Raw genomic sequence first — 20,670 nt, 5'->3', positions numbered from 1 at the left:
ATCCTCCTTCTGTGATGGACTTCTCCTCCCGGTTCTTATGGTTTTCCTCCTACTTCTCTGTCTTCTTTTCCAGTTCTCCTCCTACTCTGAATCTTTAACCATGGTCACGTTCTGAGCTGGCATGAGTTTCACTCTCTAGAATCTGTGACTTAGAACTCCAAGTTGGCACTGACTGAAAGACCCTTGTTTATCATTGCACCTTGAACTACAAGTACCTGCATATCTGTCTCCTACACTCTCACACTGTTCATGTTTGGTTTCACCACAGTGCCCAGCACAGTGACTGGTATAAAGTGGATGTCCAAAGACAGTGCTATGTTCACTGGCTAACAGACCAGGGGTTGTGATGGGTCACTGCAAGCCCACACCTACTACAGAACATTGATGCCATGAGAACCTCTGGAAGAACAGAGATGCTACAAGAGGCCACCACTACTGCTCTGACTCCTTATGGTTTCTGAAAGGGGAAAGAAAGAAAACTAACATTTCATGAGTGCCAACTTTGTGCCAGGCACTTTACGAAATCCCTCATTCCCTATGAGTTAGGCACTATTACCTCTATTTTAGAGTTAAGAGAAATTAGGATCAAAGAGTTGAGAAAATTTGCTCAAGGCTGCATAACTGGTGAGTGATAGAGATGTGACTTGAAGCCAGAGCTGCAGGACTCCTCAAGCTCATTGTCTTTCCACCACAGCAACAACACCCCATGTTGTTTCATTCTTCTGAGTCTTTGCAGATGCTGTTCCTGTTCCCTTTGCTCCAAATTCTTATTTCTTCAGTATTGGGTAAATCCATCTCTAAAAACATTGATAACTATCCCCTGGCACATTAAAAAGTTAGTCACCCAACTAACTGCTCCTACACCACAGTACATGTAGGTACCTCTCAGCCGAACTTTCAGGTATTTGATTTTATGTTAATCTGTCAGACAAGCTTGATTGAGCACTACGAGGGTGAGGCTCAAAGTCCTGGTCACCTCTCCATCCACAGTGTCTGGAACGTGCATGTTCAATGTATGTTTGTCAAATGAATGAATGAGTGAATGAAGCAAGTTCTCTGGTACTTTCAGCATTGGTGGTGGAGTCCATTGGTTCCTATATAACATGAGGGTGTTGGTACCAGAGTCTTATCTGCTCATTGTCTGGGCCTATTGTCCTGGGGCCCAAACACTGAGCAGAGGGGATGAGAGACCCTGTTTGCTGGCTCCATTCTCATCTGTGAAGGCTTCAGCAGATGATTACTAACAGACATGGCTTCTCTCACAAGGCTGGGTTTGTCAGGGGTAGAGGACGACATGGAATTATGGAAAATACACTTTACCAGGAGCCAGGTGTTCTAAGTTTTAATCCCACTCTTTAGCTAACTGCTTTCCCACACTTCTATGGACCTCCATTTTCAAATATGGAAAATGCATACTAGGAATACGGGACTAATTCAGTGGTTTTCTAACTTTTCATTACCAAGGATCTATTTATGGAATTTTTCTCCTTTACCCTCATATTTTGAAAATGTGTGGTTTAATAAGAAGAAAAATCATCAACTTTATTTAGAAAGAGCAAAAAAATAATTGACAGGCAATCAGCCACCTATAACTACCAACAAAATGCATTGATAGCATGAGATAACTAATGCCAAACACCAGGCTGAGATAATTCTAGGCCAAAGCAAACATCTTGGAAGTTTCTATCACCTGTGAAGCTGGTTCTAGATAAGGTCATGATTCGCTGTAGACTTCCTGAAATCGTGGAAATAGCCAATGAATTGCTTTCTAACTTTTGAGCCCCTAGGGCTACACGTTCCCCAAGTAGACACAAATGGACTTGAAGTTGCTGATATCAGTGATTTTATTTTATGTGTGCAAGTCCTACAGGAGGATTAGGTTGACCTCTTGCTGGAATTCAGGGATTTTTAACTAGAAAATTACACTGACAAAGGAGAAATAACTCTTCATATCTCCAAAAATAGGGGGAAAAATCCAGGATGGCAGAAACATAACAGATATGAACAATGAATTGCATTTTAAAATGGAAAACATCTATGCAAAATAAAAACTTTGGGGCTACAGATGACTTAGACAGAAGTGAGTATGAGAAACCAACAGACACTTGGTTGGTGCAGGAAATGCATGCTACAGGTTCCCTCACAGGGCACAAAGCAAAGTTACCCCAGGTCGATACTTACAAGTAATAGGAGTAGGAATAAGCATTTCTTCTATATATTGATGGGCAGTCAGATGAAGGAAATGTCCAAAAAGGGGGGAAAAGAAAAGACAAACAAACAAGAATTAGATTTATATGAAATCTTGATTCTTAGAAATGCACATAGTATTTTAGCATCCCTAAGCTCAGGGAGATGCAAGTTTCTCTACTAATCATCTTTGCCAAGAATCAGATACTTTCAGTGGTAGAAGAAATGAGAGGGACTTCTCCGATGATGGAGAAACTCACTACTCATGCAGAGGAAGCCACGTCTCATGTTGGCTATTTTAGTTGTTTGCAAGTTCTTTCTTACGGTCAACTAGAACTAGTTCCCTTGTAATTATGACTTTTTGGTCTTGGGTCAGATTTCTGTGACCTTCTAGATCTAGTCTACCACTATTCCACATGACAGTGCCCCTATGATCTAAGAAAAACCATAATGACTTCTATCTTCTCTGTTTCAGGTCAAATCACATCATAATCTGTTTAGTAAGGTCATGCCAAAAGCAAGGAAATCATGTATCCAGCATCCAAGATGGATCCCCAACGATCCACACTTCCCAGTACTTATGCTCATGTGTAGTGGCCTCTCACACTTAATCAGGCTAGCCCTAGGTGACCAATAGAATGTGGTAGGAGTTACATTCTGGGACTTTCTAGGATTGGTCAAAAAGAAGCCTTGCAGCTCTGTCTTTGGAACTCTCACTTGGAACCCCGAGTCTCCATGTAAGAAGTCCAAGGATCCTGAGGTTGCCATGATGGAGAGACCATGTGGCGAGCCCACACGGAAAGGCCCTAAGACTGCATGAAGAGAAAGAGACATCCAACCAGCCTCCAGCTGTTCCAGCCCCAGCCAATTGGATTACGCCAACTGAGACCCTTGATTTCATGGAAAAGAAAAAAGTCATTCTCTTCAAGCCCTAACCAAAGTTCAGATTGATGAGAAAAATCAGTCACTAAATTTCATAGCTTATTTTTAAGCCACTAAATTTCAGGGAGTAGTTTGTTACATATCAGTAGATAACCAGAACAAAATCCAAAATTCATCATGAAAGAATTGCACTAAGAGAGGAATTCCAATCTTCAACTTGAACAGAGTACAACTTGAATAAACTCTCTGTGTCTTCATTTCCTTATCTGATCCTTAGATGAGTTGACCTAGATCAGTAGTTTTGAAACTGTGTTTCCAAGAGCCCGGAGATTCTGCCGCGCAGCCTCATTGTAATGGGGGAGGGGATACCGACTAGGTAGTGCTACTGGTCCCCCACTATCCACCAAAGCCAGAGCTTCTATCTATTTTATAAATTGGAGTTTCATTTGAGATTTCACATGACTAAGAATTCCACTCTCCAAAAGAAAGCGTGAAAAATCACTGCCTGCCATCTCTTTCTAATGTCCATTCCAGCTCTTGGCTTCTGAACAATAAAAGCTCAAATAAGTCCACGATATTCCCTTTGTTATAACTTTTTGTGTTTTGTAGGAAAATAAATAGGAATGCTTTTATTTTACAGACTTAGTTACACTGACAACAACTGATACATTTGTGGAACGAGAAAAATTTCTCAATAATTCAGGTCCCCAAATATTCATCTGAGTAGGCAAGAATAGTTTCCTTCCCTTTGATTTATTTGGTTAATCACAAGCATTATCCAGTTTGCTTGGCACAGGAAGATGCAGTCTTTATATCTGCAGGATGGGAACACGGCCTCAGAGTCCCAAATTTCCCCTTCTCAAGTGGGAACTGCCCAAAGCCCCCATGGCAGGGCCATCTCTAGGCTTTCTCTCATTTATCAAGAGAGCCCAACAGAAGGAAAGTGACCCTGAGAGCTAAGATGCCACAGCAGAAGGGAAGTCCCGTGCCTCCTTGGGAGGCTGGGCTGCAGAAAATGAGCCACAATGCAGCAAGATCTGGTCACTCACAAAACTGTTCAATATCTTGGGCCAAATGAACAGCGGCCCTAGATGATGAAAGGGGTGAAGAACTCCCGCCTTAATGGGTGGGAACTGGAAGAGTCAATGCAAGTCATCAAATCCCCTTCACCACCCATACAAGTTGGCGTTGTGAGGAAACCATTCCTCTTCTTCATTGCTGGTTCTGTGGTCCAGTGCCTGAAAATGTGATTACTCTGGGGCAGAAAGGTCAAGATCCATTTGATAAAGACTTACAGACACACCTATGTTCTCCATATTGTCAAGAACACGAGGCTGAGAATCAAGAGGCCAGCACTCTGATCCCAGTTCTTTCACCTGTTCATTGTGACATCTTGAGCAAGTTGATTCTTCCCCCTGGACCTCTGTTTCCTGATCCATGAACCAAGGTGAATGGCATAGACGACTGCCAGTTTAAACTCCTCAAGCTCTGAGGAGTGGAAATATAATAAGTCTTAGCATCCCAGCATCACCACTTACTAACTGCGTGGCCTTGAGCAAGTCATTAAATGTCTCTGAGTCTCAGTTTCTCCATCTCAAGGTTGGGGACAATAATTACCTATTCCCAAGAGTCATTGTGGGCATTAACATTAGATTATATTAACCTAATTATATTCAAATTATATATGATATATAATATATAAAGTATTTTAAGTAAAACGTATTAATATAAATTAATATTAGATTATATTAGTCTAAACACCTGAAATATAGTCAGGCTCAATAAAGGGGAGTTTATGTCCCCACCACATCCACAGATACAACGTTTGCTGCTTCTCACTCTGGTGACCAGGAACAAAGTGTTCACCTCTTTAGGAATACTAAATATCGTTATAAAATAAGAACAAATATTTATGTAGCACTTACTATGCGCCAAGTATTGTTCTAGGCTCTTATCGTATATTAACTTATGTATTTCTCACAACAACCCTTACAGGTAGGTATTATTATCATCCTTGCTTTACGGATGAGGAAACTGAGGCAGAAAAAGGTTAAGTAACTTGTCTAAGATCACACAGCTAGAAACTGGATTTGATAGCAACATGGCTCTAAAGCTCATGTTCTTAATTAAATCTTTTAATCCTCCCCACAACCCCATGGAGCAGGCATTATTCTTCTCATTTTTGTTGAGCAATCTGAAAGTCTAAGAGGTCATGCCTCATTAGGTCTAATGTTTTGTGTATTTTTGGACCAATTGCAGGGTCTCCATCCTGAACCAGGATTTCCTCATTGTCAGCAGTCCCAGGGTGCACTCTTGGGCCTCAGGCTGCACTCAACATTCTGGCCCCTCTGGCTTTTCTGCTCTCAACCTTCAGGATTCTGCCTGGGCCACCTCCTCATGACAACACACTTCCTTAACCTTCAAACCACCTCTTGCAAATAGCTTTTCTGAGTTATCCTGGATGTCACCAAAAGCCAGCACTCTCCCTGACCCAGCTTCAAGGCAACTCCAGAATGACGGCAACTGACAAGCTTCCATTAATTGAGTATCTTTTCCCAATTAAATTGCAAAATGTTCCAGGACAAGGATTATAGCTCTTTATTCTGTCACCAAAACACAGTATACATGTGTGTTTTCTCTAAGGCTTCGAGATTTACTGAAGGTCTAAATTTACAAGGATACAGTGATATTGCAAGTAACAGATTGCCTAAGACCAAAAATCCTGAGCAGGAAGACAGCTGTGCTTAGAAAAAAACAACCCCAAACTTAATAAATCACATGCGTATCTTCTTCTCAGCCGGCTGACAAGATTAACTTGAGGTACAACTTCCCTTTGTTCCATAATATTTCAAAAGGACTAAGTTGTCTATATAACCATCCATTTGACCATCTACCCTTCCAACTAGCTCATAAACCCAACCATCCACCCTTCTATCCATTCATGCATTTATGCATCCAACCATCCATCTATCCCTCCCTCCCTCCAACCACGCATCCATCCACCCAATAGTCTATCTATCCACCTATCCTTCTAGTCCATAAACCCACACACTCATCTATTCATCCATCCACTCATCTACTCATTCATCCAACAATCCACCTATTATCCACTCATCCATCTTTCTGTCATTAATTCAGCAAAAACTTCTCGAGAGCCTACTATATGCCTGTCTCTGCTCAGAGATAGAAAGACAAATGAGATCTTGATTCAGCCCATATGTCTGATGGGAGAGCCAGACAAGAAACTTATAAAACAGATGATAATAATAGCTACCACTTAAATAGTAGGAGGTCACTTATGTGCCAGGTACTGTTCTCAATGCATTATGTGGACTATTTTATTTAATCCTCTATAAGGCATTATTATTCCTGTTTTACAGACGAGGATAGTGAATCTCAGAGAGGTTAAGTAACTGGCCCATGTTTATATAGTTAGCAAATAGCATGGCGGGGATTAGAATACAAGTGGTCTAACTTTAAGAGCCTGCATTAATAACCACTATGTTATGTTGTCTTCTGGAGTGATAAATGGTATGATGCAGCAACACAGGGAGCTGTAGGACTATATCTGGGGGTAAGGATGGTGATGGGGAACAGGTAAGTTGGCCTAGAGTCTAAGAGACCTGAGTTGTAAAGTCAAGAGGCATCCAGATGGAGTAGTAGGAGGGGAATTTCCAGGCAGGTGGAACTGTGTTTATGGAATGGGTGGGTGGGTTGGGAAGGTGGGAACATCAAGATGTTGGCGGGGCCTAGTTCCTAAAAAGCTTAAGGAGCTTAGTCTCAACACTCCAGGTCACAGGGAGAATACAGAGAGTCAAATGGCCAAATATTGTTCTAGATGGATGATTCCTTCAGAAGTATAAGAAGAAAGTTGGAGGGGAGAGGGATTGGGGTCCTGAAAGCTATTGCAAGGGTCAAAGCAAGAGATGTTGGGAACCTATCTCGCAATAGCCACGGGGAAGGCGAAGAGGTCAATGTGAAAGGTAGTTAAGACACAAAATGTCAGCACATTGAAGAGAACTTGCAAGGTTCTACCTTGAGTGGCTACCAAGTGAGTGCAAACAGAAGGGTTCATGTCTCAGGGTGTGGAGTAAGGAGCAGTTTAGAACGGGGTGAACAAAACAGGGTGACACATTTCATTTGAGCTGCTTTCCCACCTCAATGAACCATTCAGAATTATGTCACATGATTCAGCACCTCAGCAAGTCCTATTTTAAATTTCATCCAGGTTAGGCAGTGTTGAAGAGTGTGGACTCCATTATCACATTGGTCCAGTTTCAGACCCTGCTCTGCCACTTACTAGCTATGTGCTTTGGGGCAATTTCCTTAAATTCTATGTGTTCCAGTTTTGTGATCTGTAGCACACTCTAATCTAATCTAATAGTGGTGCTGCCTCTTTTGGCTCACCCAGTAGTCAGTTTTTCCTACTGCCTCACCATTTTTATTTTCCCGGATAGCTAGCGTGTCCCCTGAAGGCTCAGACCATGGTACCTCTTTCACATACTGCCTGTCCAACTTTACCACACCCCACCACACGACTGGGTTTACCCTGGATGCTCAATGTTGACATTTGGGTCTGTGTTCTGAGTGAAGTTTTCTTGCCCAAGAGATAGAGTGTCAATCCTGGGCCCCATTTCTTCTAATTTCCCTGGGCTCCTCCATTCAACATGTTTTTAGGGAATCCCTAGTATCTGCAAGGCACATTCATGATAAGGATGAATCAGAATAGGCAGTTGATGGTCCAGTGGAGAAGATAAGATGTGAATATAAACGACAAATGTAAGACAGAACATAACATGGATCTTCATGGAGCGGAGCCAGACGGTGAAGAGATTGTCTCCAGATTGGAGGTCAGGAAGGGTTATTGGAGAAGGTGGCTTTTGAATTAGACCTTAAACATGAATAGTATCTGGTCACATGGAACTGAGGAACACAGGAATTGAATAAGAAGGAAACTTCACAAGGAAAGGTATAAGAGTGGAGTAAGACCAGAAATCTGCCAGAATCACTGTGAGCAGGGGGACAGCATAGCTTGATAAAGCTCTCCAGATGACTTAAACATATGCTTCTTCCTTCATTCCCACCCCATGAACCATTGTCATAGGGTAAGAGAAGCCACTGAAGGATTTTGGACAGCACATTTGGGAGTACAAGTTTCATTTTTGAAACATCATTTTGGCTACAGTGTGGAGGATGGGCTGGAGTGGTGGGGCCAGAGTCAGGGAGGCTAGGGAGGAGACTCATAAAAATAGAGCCATAGGACCTGCCCCGTGGCTTAGCAGTTAAGTGCGCGTGCTCCGCTACTGGCGGCCCGGGTTTGGATCCTGGGCGCACACCGACGCACTGCTTCTCTGGCCATGCTGAGGCCGCGTCCCACATACAGCAACTAGAAGGATGTGCAACTATGACATACAACTACCTACTGGGGCTTTGGGGAAAAAAAAAGGAGGAGGATTGGCAACAGATGTTAGCTCAGAGCCGGTCTTCCTCAGCAAAAAAAAAATAAGAGGAGGATTAGCATGGATGTTAGCTTAGGGCTGATCTTCCTCACACACACACACAAAATAGAGCTATAGAGGCCTGCACCAGGGAAGAGGCAGTGGAGAGAGAGGAGAGGATATGACCAGGAGAATGTAAAGATGCAGGTTCAGAAGTATTGGGTGATGGAATCCCATCAGTTTGGCTGATGGAATGTGAGGTAAAGCCTGTCACTAAGATGGGACATAGGATTGGGAACAGGTTGGCGGGTAGGTGATGATTTTGGTTTTGTCCATAAAAACCTTGAGGGATTTTCAAGGTATACGTCCAGGGGAAGATGATACAGGGCACTGGAGCTCTGACAAAAGAGGGCTAAAGCAGAAGACCTTGCCCTCCCAAATCATTTACATCTTCAGGCTAGCAAAACTACAACCACCATGTAGTGTGATAAACACACAACTGTAGGCCTGTGCATATTGGCAGAGTGGCTGCATGCAGGGAAGTGTCATTGGATCTTCTTGGGGTAGGGGGCTTATGGGAAGACTTCATGGAGGAGGTAATACTTGGGAGTCCTTCTTGGAAGAACTTGTGGCTGAGGGTTAGAGAGCGATAGGAGCCTTGCAGGTGAAGAAAAATGTCTGCACATTTGATTCAGGGAAACATTATACACAAGGCAGACAACAGTAGAAAATGATATCTGATCCTGGGTGGCCTGTTTCCTATTCCAGGATTCACTTATTTTCTACCAGTCTCTATAGACTGATAGAATAGAAGTCAACAACATAGGGTTTGGAGTCACAGAGCCTGGGTTTGCATTTCACTGCCCAAGACCATAGCCAACTCATATAACCTTTTTGAACTTCAGTTTTATCGTCTCCAAAAACAGCAGTATTAACAGTTCTACCCTATCATGATTATTTGTGGCATTAAAATCAGAATATGGCAGCAGTTTAAATAGAAAATGAACAAATCAGTTAGGTCAGAGTGTGTGTATTGATAGCAGCACTGCCTTTGGCATATTAGTGATGGGTTTGGAGCTAGCTTGGTACTGTTGACGGTCATGCATGAGATGAATGTTCCTGTTGACATTGTGCATTCTAATCCCTTGGGCAGGTACAAGAAATAAAGCCTGTCACAACCATTAGCTCATTTGATCTTCAGAACAGCCCCAGGAGATCGGCTGCATCTCACCATTGAAAAAGCAAAGGCTGACATTTGTTTAGTTGCTTCTCCAAGGTGAACAGCAAATAAATGGGACTGTAGAGATTTGGATCCAGTTTTTCTGCTTCCCAGTCCACAGCTACAAGACATCTCTACCCATTAGACTGAGAGCTACCGGAGGGCAGATGATTGAAAAAGCAAAGGCTGACATTTGTTTAGTTGCTTCTCCAAGGTGAACAGCAAATAAATGGGACTGTAGAGATTTGGATCCAGTTTTTCTGCTTCCCAGTCCACAGCTACAAGACATCTCTACCCATTAGACTGAGAGCTACCGGAGGGCAGATGCAAATCAAAGAGAAATCAAAGTACAGCCAGAAATGCAGAGATATCTTAGATTATCATATCTCAAACTCAAGACACCCCAAATACACTCTTGGAAATGTTACTATTTGGACAGGCGAAGCATGGTTGGCAGAAAGTTCAAGCTGGACCAGGAGGACTTGGGCAGAAGGAGGAGGAGAGGAGATGGGGGTGGCTGGAACCACGCATGGTTACTGACTTTGAAACTATCTCCCTAAAAGTTGCCCCATTCTCACTTGAGAAGTTAGAAGGATGGAGAGATTAATGTAGGATCCAGACAACTCTTGGGGTGCAGATCTACCAAAGAATCCCGCTTAACCTGGCTCCAGTGTTTCCCCATACAAAAGTGCATGTCTATGCCTTAAGCCTTGAAAGACCATGCTCAGACTCCCGGAAGTGTGTCCCATGGAATAAATTGGACTATATGCAGCTTGTGGGCATATGCACGTACGCCCACATCCCACAAACAAACATTAAAATGCAGAACTTCTCATATGTGAGTGGCTAATAATCACTGTCAAACATCAGGATACACTGGTTAAGGCACTAAAGCTTGAGCTTTCCACCTCAGTTTGCACTGCAGGCACCCAGTGCCCTATGGTAGTAAGTGGAGGAACCATAGGGGTGGCCTAGCAATTGCTTGACTGCCCATTCCTTTGGGAGAGGATGTCCAAGAATTCTAAAGGGAGGAGACCAGAGAAGATGACCAGGACTGCAGTGCAGAGTGAGCGATGAGAGTCTCTCTCTATTTCAAGACCCAACAGGGTGCTCATGAAAAGGAAGTATGTTCTACTACATAATGGAATGCAAGAACCCATTCTAGAACATTCTGAAGTCTAGAAGTGATCAATAGAGCCAGGAGAAAAAGATGGCACCATTATCCAGTGACAGTAGAAGGATGAATATTTTGCAGTGAGCTTGGCTAAAACCACACTGATTTTACCCTATCAGGGGGCGAGGCGGGCACCACGTTCCCTTTTTATAATGCTCATGTAATCCTCTATATCCCCATGTAGCCCTGATTCTGTATAGTCCTGCGTTCAAAGAGGCCCAGTCCAAGCAACCAAAGGTACTCCAAAAAGAATTCTAACCTTGCATATTTTGTAAGCTGTAAAGGAATCTTGTTTGAATTGCCCCAACATATCATATCCCTTTTTGCAATCTTTCATTTCTCAAGATCCCCTCCACCTATTACAAAACATCCTAGCAACAACAACAGAACGTCCCTCAGGCTTTGTTCTTCTTTTTTTTTCTCTCTCTCCTCTCCTCTCTCTTTTCCTCCCCAGTCTTCTGAATGTAAACCAATTTAGCTTCTTTCATTAAGCCCTTCTCTTGGTCTTTCATATCTCTAGCCCATTCTCTGCCTGCTTTCTAGTTCAGTATTACAAAACAAAACACCTAACAGCAAGAGAAAGACTCTCTTTGGAGAGTGACAAGGAAGCCCTAAGGCCAATGACGAGAACACTTCAAGGGGAGAAGCTAGGGACATCTTATGTGTATTGGAAACATTTGGCCACAGCTTTGAGGAAGACTTTGAGCCAGTTGAATCCATTAGCAGCAGAGAAAACAAGGAGCCACCACACCCATGCCCGTGGAGGCTGGCAGAACACCCAGCTCAAGCCGGGGTTGGGGGGCGTGTAGCTTGTGTTTCACTTCTGAGAGCTCCTGGATCTGGGAACTAACTCTAGGTCATGATGGGACACTGAAGAGATGCTGAAACTATGATCATGAGTTGTGATGATTTGTCTATTATTTGGGGGTTTCTTTGCCTTTAATACTTCATTTTAGGTAGCCGTGGACAGCATTCTGGCAGTAAGTAAGTTAGTGGAAGACTCAATTGACCAATGAAGTTTTCCTCATATTTACGTATGGGATTGGGGTCGGAAGAGGTAAAGGAGCTCACTAAGCCCTTCACTGTCTTTGGGGGCATCTCTAGACATCAGAAGACATTGTAGCTTAGTGGAAAGAGTGCAGGCTTATGTTTATTTTCTCTCTTTCTCCCCCTTTCTCCTCTCCTGTCCTCTCCTCTACCCTCCTCTTCTCCCTTTTCCTTCCTCTATACCCATCTGTAAATTATTACTATAAATTATTACTATCAACTAGGTCAGCAAAATGTCTTATTTTCTCCAAAATATACTGTATTTGCAAACACTGATCAGCACCTCCTCCCCACCCCCCAAAAAACACCACAGTGCCACAACTTGAGTTTTGCCTCTTGGGGAGAAATGGTGATCATGCGACAACTATTGGTTGGGTCTGATGCATGATTTTGATAGAGATGATGAAGATACGCAGAAGAGGCTAAAACCACAAAAAGGACTCACTTTGTACTTGCTCCCACCCTGGAAACAGAAAGCCCTTTCCTCCCTCTCAAAAAGTCATGCATTTTAGAAATAGCTGTGGAGAAGGAAGTGAAATTTCTCTGCAAGCTCACAGACAATGGTGCCGTGGGTTAAGCCAAGGCTTTAGAAAGAGCAAAATTGGGAGAGCATATCTGACTTACAAATCAGTGGCAAAGAATGAGAACCTTTCAGGCCTATCAAAGAGGAATGCAATTCTATTACATTGGTTACTTTTTCCAGGTAGACAATCGCAAACTCACCTATGCCTCCAATCCGTCTGTGACTCTAAGAAACAGGATCTTATATATGCAATGTGCTTACTGCTCCCAGAGAAAGCAAACCTTATCTTCCACCTCATCTAATAGCAGCTGACTCATCACTGAGACATAAAATTCGACCCTGTTTTATGGATGATGATGATGATGTGACAACGCAGTGCTGTCCTTAATCCCTTGGGGGCTCTAGATTCCCGATATTAACATAGTATCTTCCTCCTAGACGCTCCGACCAGAAAATCAGTAGCTAGATGAGAACTTTAACTTTTCAGTCATTCTGCTGAGAGCCTGAGGAAAGGAGTGATCCTGTTAGACCAAAGATGTCAAGAAAGGACAAAGTCCTGCCAGTAAGATGTCCTGGTCAGAGGGAGCACTGGGCTGATTCAGAACAGAATGATGAGAGACACAGGGACATTCTGGCACCGAAACGGCTAAGAGAAGGCTGACTGCTTGTATAATGGGGACCCAGTATTTCTGACTCACTGATGGCTGGAAATGAGGACATTGGTTTTGTTTTTTTCTTCTTTAACTTTCTGCATTTATATTCATGTGTCTCCCTTGACAGAAGCTGAAATTTGTCTTTGAGGCGTTCGGTCCCTTTGTTCTGCTAGGGAACAAATTTCATAAGCACTTTTCATCCTACAGTTGGAAGCAAGACCCTGGTCCTTGTTATTGGGCTTGTCCTGAACTCTGTGAGTAACCAAACCTAGAGCTTCAGGCTGAGGTCTTAAGTAGTTTGTAGTAGGCTCTTTTCACTGCGGGCAGGGCATGTTGCAGCACATATTATAATGTGGATAAATGTTTGTTTGCTCTGGCAGACTAGGGAGTGGGAAGGTAGAGACCAATATTGGGGCCCTGGCAGCCCAGGGGCTAAGGAGAGGTGGGCAGTAGGACTCTCTGTTTAGAGGAATAACCGTGCATCCTAGGGCCAGTTATACTGATATTCATCAGTTTTCCCTTTCCCCCCATCATTCTTTTCCTTCTCTGTAATCCCCTGTGCTATCCTCAAGCCTCGTGAACATCTGATAAACAGAAGAAGGCAATCTCGGAAATAAGTGAGGAATCTGCACCCTGGCTTTCATGAGCAACACAGTCCAGAGGAAACACACGCAATATGAGAAAACTGTGTTAGTTGACCAGAGGTACCCAGGGAGACATACTGTGGAGAGGTGAGAAGCAACAATAATCCAGCTGAGAAGGTTTTGTGGGACATGGAGTAGGAAGGAGCCTCCCCTGGGGACTATCACAGCATTGGAGGCTTTATTCCTGTCATGCAGAGGGCAGCCTGGGATGTTGCTTCTTGACCAAAGGGAACTCAAGGATGAATGAAGGTGAGAAAGATGAAGCATTACTTTCTTGCATCTGTATTTCTGGGCTCCTCTGTGTTCTCGGGGCTCCCCGTAATCTCGATGGCATGACCAATCACAAGAGAGCAGCTAACTCTGTGAAGACTCACGATACATGGGATCCCAGGGCACATCAAGGCGACCCAACCGTAGGGATTGCTGGCCCCATAAGAACCTGGTCTTCTCAGGGCCACTCGCCATGCAGGCAGCACACATCCTTCAGACACCAACACGATGAGCCACAACTGACCCATGTATTTCAGGACCTCCGTAATCATATCAGGAGGTCCCTGCTTGGAAGTGATCAACAGAGAAAGGACTTGGCCACGCACCAGTGTTGGGGCCACCTGCGGTTGGTGGAGTCTGCAGGGCAGCAACAGAGACTCACCTCCTTTTGATGGTGAGCATCACGCCCAGGAGGATGATGATGAACATGAGGAGACCAGCGATCACGCCGGCCATCTTCACGGTGCTGTCCACCTGCTTCTCTGGCTCCACGGTGTTCGAATTCTGGGTGGAGGCACCTTGGATTGGAAAGGAGAAGGAGAAAGATGTTGAAAAGGCTCACATGTGTGGGGAGATAATTGTAATGACAACTGCTTCCGTTTTTTGAGCGCTAACTATGTGCCAGGCACTGTGCTAAGGGCATTATACAGATTGTCCCAGTTAAACCTATTGAGGATTAATCCCTTGTGAGGTTGGGATCATTATTATATCCTTTTTTGCAGATGAAGAAATTGAGGTGCAGAGACATTAAGTGAGTTGCCTAAGATTACACGACTGCTGTGTTGGGGCATCCTTATCCTCCAGCGAGATCAATCGGAGGATTTTATCCCTCATATTGCTTGGTCCCTAGATCAAACCACAAAACTATAGTTCAATTCTTGGGTTCATGGAATTATTCCAGACCCTACTTTATTCTTTCAGGTATATGGTGAAAACAACAGCTTTATGTTAAGGCAACACAATTAAAATCACTAGATTTTTAAAGATAAAAACATAAAGTTTTTGTTTCATGCCTTATATGAAATAAATGGTGGGGTAGAAATTTAGTGTATTAAAGGAATTGCCTTGGCTTCAGAAAACATTTATATCTGACTAGCTCCATTTTTGGAATTTAATGTTGGTGCTACATGTTCTGCTAGGAAATAACTCACTGACTCAATTCCAGGTAGAGGAAGGCAGGGAACTGGGCATTTATTACATCCTCAGCTCTGTGCTGGGCCATTTCATGGGTCCAGCTTGGGCAGTCCTCACTAACATTCAAAAAAGTAAATATTGATTTTCCCATTTTACAGATGAGAAAATCAAGGGAACTTGCTAAAAGGCACATGGCTGATAAAGGTCAGGGTCAGGATTCCACAAGATTTCTGACTCTGAGTCTAGGCCTCAGTAGTCAGAAACCATGAATTCAACTTTCAAGGCCCCTAGCTCCTCAGTCCTCCTCCTCCAAAACAACCATTCTGTTAATGTCATAGCCAAAGTAAGTAGCCAAAGAATGTCTAAGCCCGGCTTCTTCATGCAATGTACCAGGGATCAGAGGCAACTTCTCATTCCCGACACCTATGTGAACTCTTCTGGAGAGTGGTCCAGGGGTCACCAGCACCCTAAGTGAATGTCTTCCTGCTGCCCTTCCTATTCCCAATGATTCCATGTTTATGTGAGGCAGCTTAAATCCAAAGAACCGTTTTCCTGACCCATCCTTACTTTTCTGCCACATCAGCACCAGCTCATCCTTCATCAGTGACTGCATCTTCTCTGGTTGCCTGTACCTCTGGGAGAGCTCCTCTCTCTTCTCTAAATTCTGACAATATTCTGTAACACTTTGCACACATCTTGATGTACCGATATTGTTAGTTATTTGTTTCCCCATCTGTCTCCTCCACTGGTCTGCAAGCTCCTTAGGGGTGAGATCATGCCTCCTTTATCTTTGTTTCCTCATGTTAGCACAGAGCCTGGCTCGTAATCGGTGTTCCCTTAATGTCTGTGGTTGTTCAATGTTTAGCTGAAGGGATGACATCTCTGCCCACACACATTTGTTCTCATGGAACCAAATTGAGTTTCTCTTTTTTCAGCCATGTGTTCACAGATCTCAGCTGAGTTGAAGGGATGCTAATGCCCATAAGCCATGATTCTGATTCCCCAAGCTTACTGATGTTTAAGGATAGCCCTCCAGCACAATGATGCAGCCCCTCTTCTTGTTTAAGAGCATCAAGTGTTTCCTCTATCAGAGCACTTTCCTGAAACCCTCTTGTAACTTAAACAAGCTGGGTTTACTTAGTCAAATCTCCCTAGTGAGAAGGCAAGTCTTCAAGAACAAGAAGTGCATCCTATTCATTTCTCTAATGCCACTTATATTAGCATAGGCCTCCCTCCTCATAACTGTTGCTTAACAGGTGATTATTAAATGATATAAAGGTGAGCGAACCACAGTTTTTTGCTTCATTTATTCATTCATTCATTTGCTACCAAGCACCCATGTGCTGTACCAACTATGCTGTATATGGGATCAGAGATCCTTCTCCTGTAAGGACTTACGGATGAGAGACTTTATTCATTTCCCCTCACCAGCTAAAGGTAAGACCAGCTCATAAATCTCAGGGCTGTCTGAGCAGGCTCTGCCTATCTACAGCCCAGAGAGTTCCCGGGAGAGCTGGCCAACCGCCTCTTTGGCAAGGCTGATCTCACATTCCAGAGTGGGGGCTGGTTCTGAGTAGCCCCTACGTGACCCCCATTTCCCAGTTTGGAGACATGATTTCTGAGACATGGCAAGTCCACTGCATCCCAAACATAAAGTAAGCTGAACACCTCAGACCATAATTTCCTCAATAGCGTCAGTCTTTTTTATTTGGATTTAGAGGAAGTGTTGGCTCAGGAGCATTCACTCATTGGCATAGCTAAACTTTACTTAATGCCTGCTAGGAGATCCAATTCTAGAGACTGGGGATACAAAAGCAAAGGAGCCCTAAAGAGGATTTTATTACCCTAGGAATACTGTTGTTAGCTTGGTTCAATGGGATTCACACTTTTCAATAAATAATCACAAGCACCCACTATACGCCAGGCATTTGCTTAAACAGTGGTGAGCAAACAGAAACAATTCCTGCCTTCAAAGAGCCTACAACTAGTGGTGGGTGGTACTCAGGAGATAGGATTAATGAACCAAGAATCAATAATAGGAAGCTTTTAATTCTGTTAAGGATGAGAACAGAGAGGCGTATGCCACTTGGAAAGTGCATAATAGGAAAGTGAATAGAGAGAGAAGCTGGAGAGGGCAGCAGGGGCCAGTCCACACAGAAAATTATAGGCCACAACAAGAATTTTTGGTTTTTCCCCCAAGAAACATAGGGAGCCATTTAAGTGGTTCCCATGGAGCAATGATATGGTCATATTTGTATTTCCAACAGATCATTCCAGTTTCAATATGGAACCAAAGTGGATTGGAGAGACGAATTATGAAACCATTGCAGGCATCTAGCTGGGAGATGATAGTTGCTTGGACTTAGGTGATGGCAGTGGAGATAGAAAGATGCAATAAAACAGATAACTACTTGAAACAGATATAAATAAAACCTGTTGATGGATTGAAGACAGAGAATAAGGGTCAAAGACTGCAAGTCTTTGGTTTTCATAAGAAGGTAGATGATGGTGCTGTTTAAGCGTTCAAGAAACAACTGAAAAAGAATAGCTTTACAGGTCAGGCCTTTGGATGGGTCGCTTTTCCCCTGCTGCTTTTCTCTCTGCTGCCTCAGTTGGTTCTCCCCTAACTACTGGGCCCCTGCCGCTGCAAGTGTGGAAGGCACCACCCCGCATCCATGCAGAAAGCCCTGTCCGAAGCAGGAAGGATCACAGCACTAGGGCAGCCAGTCACTGATGCATTGATTAATCCAACATCTTTTGAATACCTAAGTACGAGGGACAGATATATAGAGATATAGATATATATCTAGATATAGATGTAGCTACACGGGGAGACTCAATCCCGGAGGGTGCCCCTGGGATGCAAATAACGCCACAAGAGATAAACAAAGAAGAGGACACTTTTAGATCACTCTGCCCCGACCATTTTGCCAACCAGTACATCTAAAATTACACCTCTTTTGAGTGTTTTATGTATCTAATCATTTTCCAGTTATAAATATATAAAAATCAATAAATTTACTATATATCATAATAGTCATACAGGAAATATAATGAAAAGATTATTAAATTCGCAATAGTCATACAATTTATAATAAATAGAATAAATGTAATAATGATTCAGGATCCATAAGAAGAAAATTTTAAAATTTTGGAAAACAATTTTGAAATATTAATGAACAAAGAGGCACAATTTGCTCCTTGATGAGAAGACTCAATGATGTAAATATGTTCATTTTCTCCTCCTTAAATCGTCAACATGGTTTCAATAATATTACAATGGCCAGTGGTTGCCAAGGCCTGAGGGAACTGGGGGGGGATGATGGAAATGATCAACATCTTGATTGTAGTGGTGTCTACACAACTGCATACGTTTTTCAAAACCCATCCAACTGTATTCTTAAAAAGGGTGAATTTTAATATATATACCTTGATAAACCTTATTTAAAAAAGAAAAAGAATAGCTTTAGAGGGAAAACGTGTGTGTTTGGGGCAATTTGAGCTTGAGAGATACTCTAGAAAAGTAGCAGTTGAAAATGCTGCTATGGTGCTCTGAAAAGAGGTCTGAACCGGAGGTAAAAATGTGTGAGTCACAAACACATAAATGGTGTTTGAATCATGGGGGTGGATGAAGTCACCCAGGGAGAGAATAAAGAGGGAAGGAGAAGTAGGCTTAGAGACGTGAGGGTCTGCAGTATTTAGTGAGTGGGTAGAGGAAGATAAGGCTGCATAGGAGACTGAGAAGGAGTGGCCAGACAAGTAAGAAAAAAAAACAAAAACCAGGAGAGTATAGTGTCCTAGAGCTAAGAGAAGAGAGTGTTTCAAGAAGGAAGGAATAATCAACTGTGTCAAATGCTGTTCCTGGGATGGAGTCAAGCTGCATACCCAAAGGAAAGTGAAGATCTTGGATGAGTGTTAGAAAACCTTTCCCAAATAAATTTCAAGATGTTGCTCACAGAAGCACCTTCAGTTCTGCCGTGAACCAACAATGAAACATACTTGATTTGCTGGGCCATCTGAAAGGCCAGAGCGCAGCAGTTCACACAAATTCAATGAGTTCAGCCAATAGGCATCAGAAGTGAAATCACAAACTCTACACACGGAGGTTATTAGGAAGAGCCATGCTTGGCTAGTCCAATCATACTCCAGATACAAGAATGTGCACATGCTCTGGGACATGGGAAATCCAACTTCCACTTCAGCACCCTTTAAGGGCATTTGCTCTAGCTGCTGGGGATTTGTGCCTCTGTTCATGAAGGAAGTGTGCTGATAGTGTTCAAAGGTGACATAGGTATAGAGGAAATGGCTCTGGGACCAAAGGCCAGAGAGCATTCACGTGTGGCTCCTATATCTGAGAGGAAGAAAAGAGGGACAGAGACAGAGGGTGGGCTAGTCTTGCTCCTGTTGCAGAGTCAGGAGTGTGTCCGTGAGGCTCAGATCACAAATGCTCAATGGAGCAGACGAGAACATGTGATAGGACTTACAGGAAAGCACAGAAGGGTTGCCTAATGATAGGGGCTCCTAGCAATGTGATCGGCTGTCTTGTGCAGGCACTGAGCTCCTCATCAAACAGAAGCTCAATTACTACTACTTTTTAAAAATGTAGCTTAAATGTACTGATCCATTACTGAGTGTCAAGCAATATGCTAAGCACTTTTCACATATGAATTCATTTAATCTTTACAAAACTTGACACAGAAGGTGCTAGTTTTATTTTCCCTTTTATATAGGTCAGAAAACTACACAAAAGGATTAAGTGACTTGTCCAAGGCCATATAATTAATGAGCTTCAGAGCTGGAATTCTGTGTGCAGGGCTCATCTCCTTATCACTACAATCAACTGTCCTTGATGGAGTTGTAGTTAAAGAAATGCCAACAGTGGATCCATCTAGAAGGTTGGCCATCTGACTCACTGGGTGGAAATCCAACGGAAATTTTCAGAGAGGTAGAACTGAAGTCCTTCAGGAATATGGGAACCACATTACTTTTGCCCTAAGCCCACCCTTTTCATGAGACTAAATTTAGTATCAGTCCCCAGTCCCTAAAATGCTCTGTTTCTGGCCCTGGGTGACTTCTGTTTACTAAGCAGGGACTGGGAGTCTGAGAACTGAGAGAAAGGGGAGGTATTTAGAAGTATCCTCTTCATCTCTGCCCTCCACTGGAAGCCAACCTGAGAATTGTCCACGTAAATCTGAATTGACAGCTAGGCAGCAGGTGGTAAATTTATCCAATTGGAGTAGCTTCAAGGCTCTACTTGAGTCTCCTGTGTGATGTAGTCACCAAAAACAATCTTGTGAATTCAGCCTATACTGACAGGAGACTTCTGTCTCCAACATGAGGCTGCATGCCTGACCTTATGCTTCAGCCAGCTGTGCCCTCCAAGTGAGCTCTAAGCACTCCCAAAGGCTGAGCCAGTCCTCTCGAAGCAGCTGCTGCTACCCCCTGCCCTCAACTCTTTGCAGGGAAGCTATGTCCCCTCCTAGGTCCAGCTCAGAGTCC

The 20,670-nt window shown here is 43.3% G+C and overlaps 1 protein-coding gene across 2 annotated transcripts in view; it reads right to left on the bottom strand.

Annotated features, from left to right (window-relative positions):
- PTPRT (protein tyrosine phosphatase receptor type T) overlaps positions 1-20,670 on the bottom strand; it is a 1,006,475-nt gene that overhangs the window by 133,396 nt on the left and 852,409 nt on the right. For both annotated transcript variants that reach the window (XM_058562674.1, XM_058562675.1), the window contains 2 exons: positions 14,420-14,555; positions 2,182-2,211 (listed from right to left, as the gene is read on the bottom strand). In XM_058562674.1, the coding sequence (XP_058418657.1) occupies positions 2,182-2,211; positions 14,420-14,555 (166 nt within the window). The remainder of the gene's footprint in view (positions 1-2,181; positions 2,212-14,419; positions 14,556-20,670) is intronic.

Source organism: Diceros bicornis, chromosome 19 (assembly GCF_020826845.1).
Source record: "Diceros bicornis minor isolate mBicDic1 chromosome 19, mDicBic1.mat.cur, whole genome shotgun sequence".
Lineage (NCBI taxonomy): Eukaryota > Metazoa > Chordata > Mammalia > Perissodactyla > Rhinocerotidae > Diceros > Diceros bicornis.
This window is presented reverse-complemented; position numbering and strand designations above follow the sequence as displayed.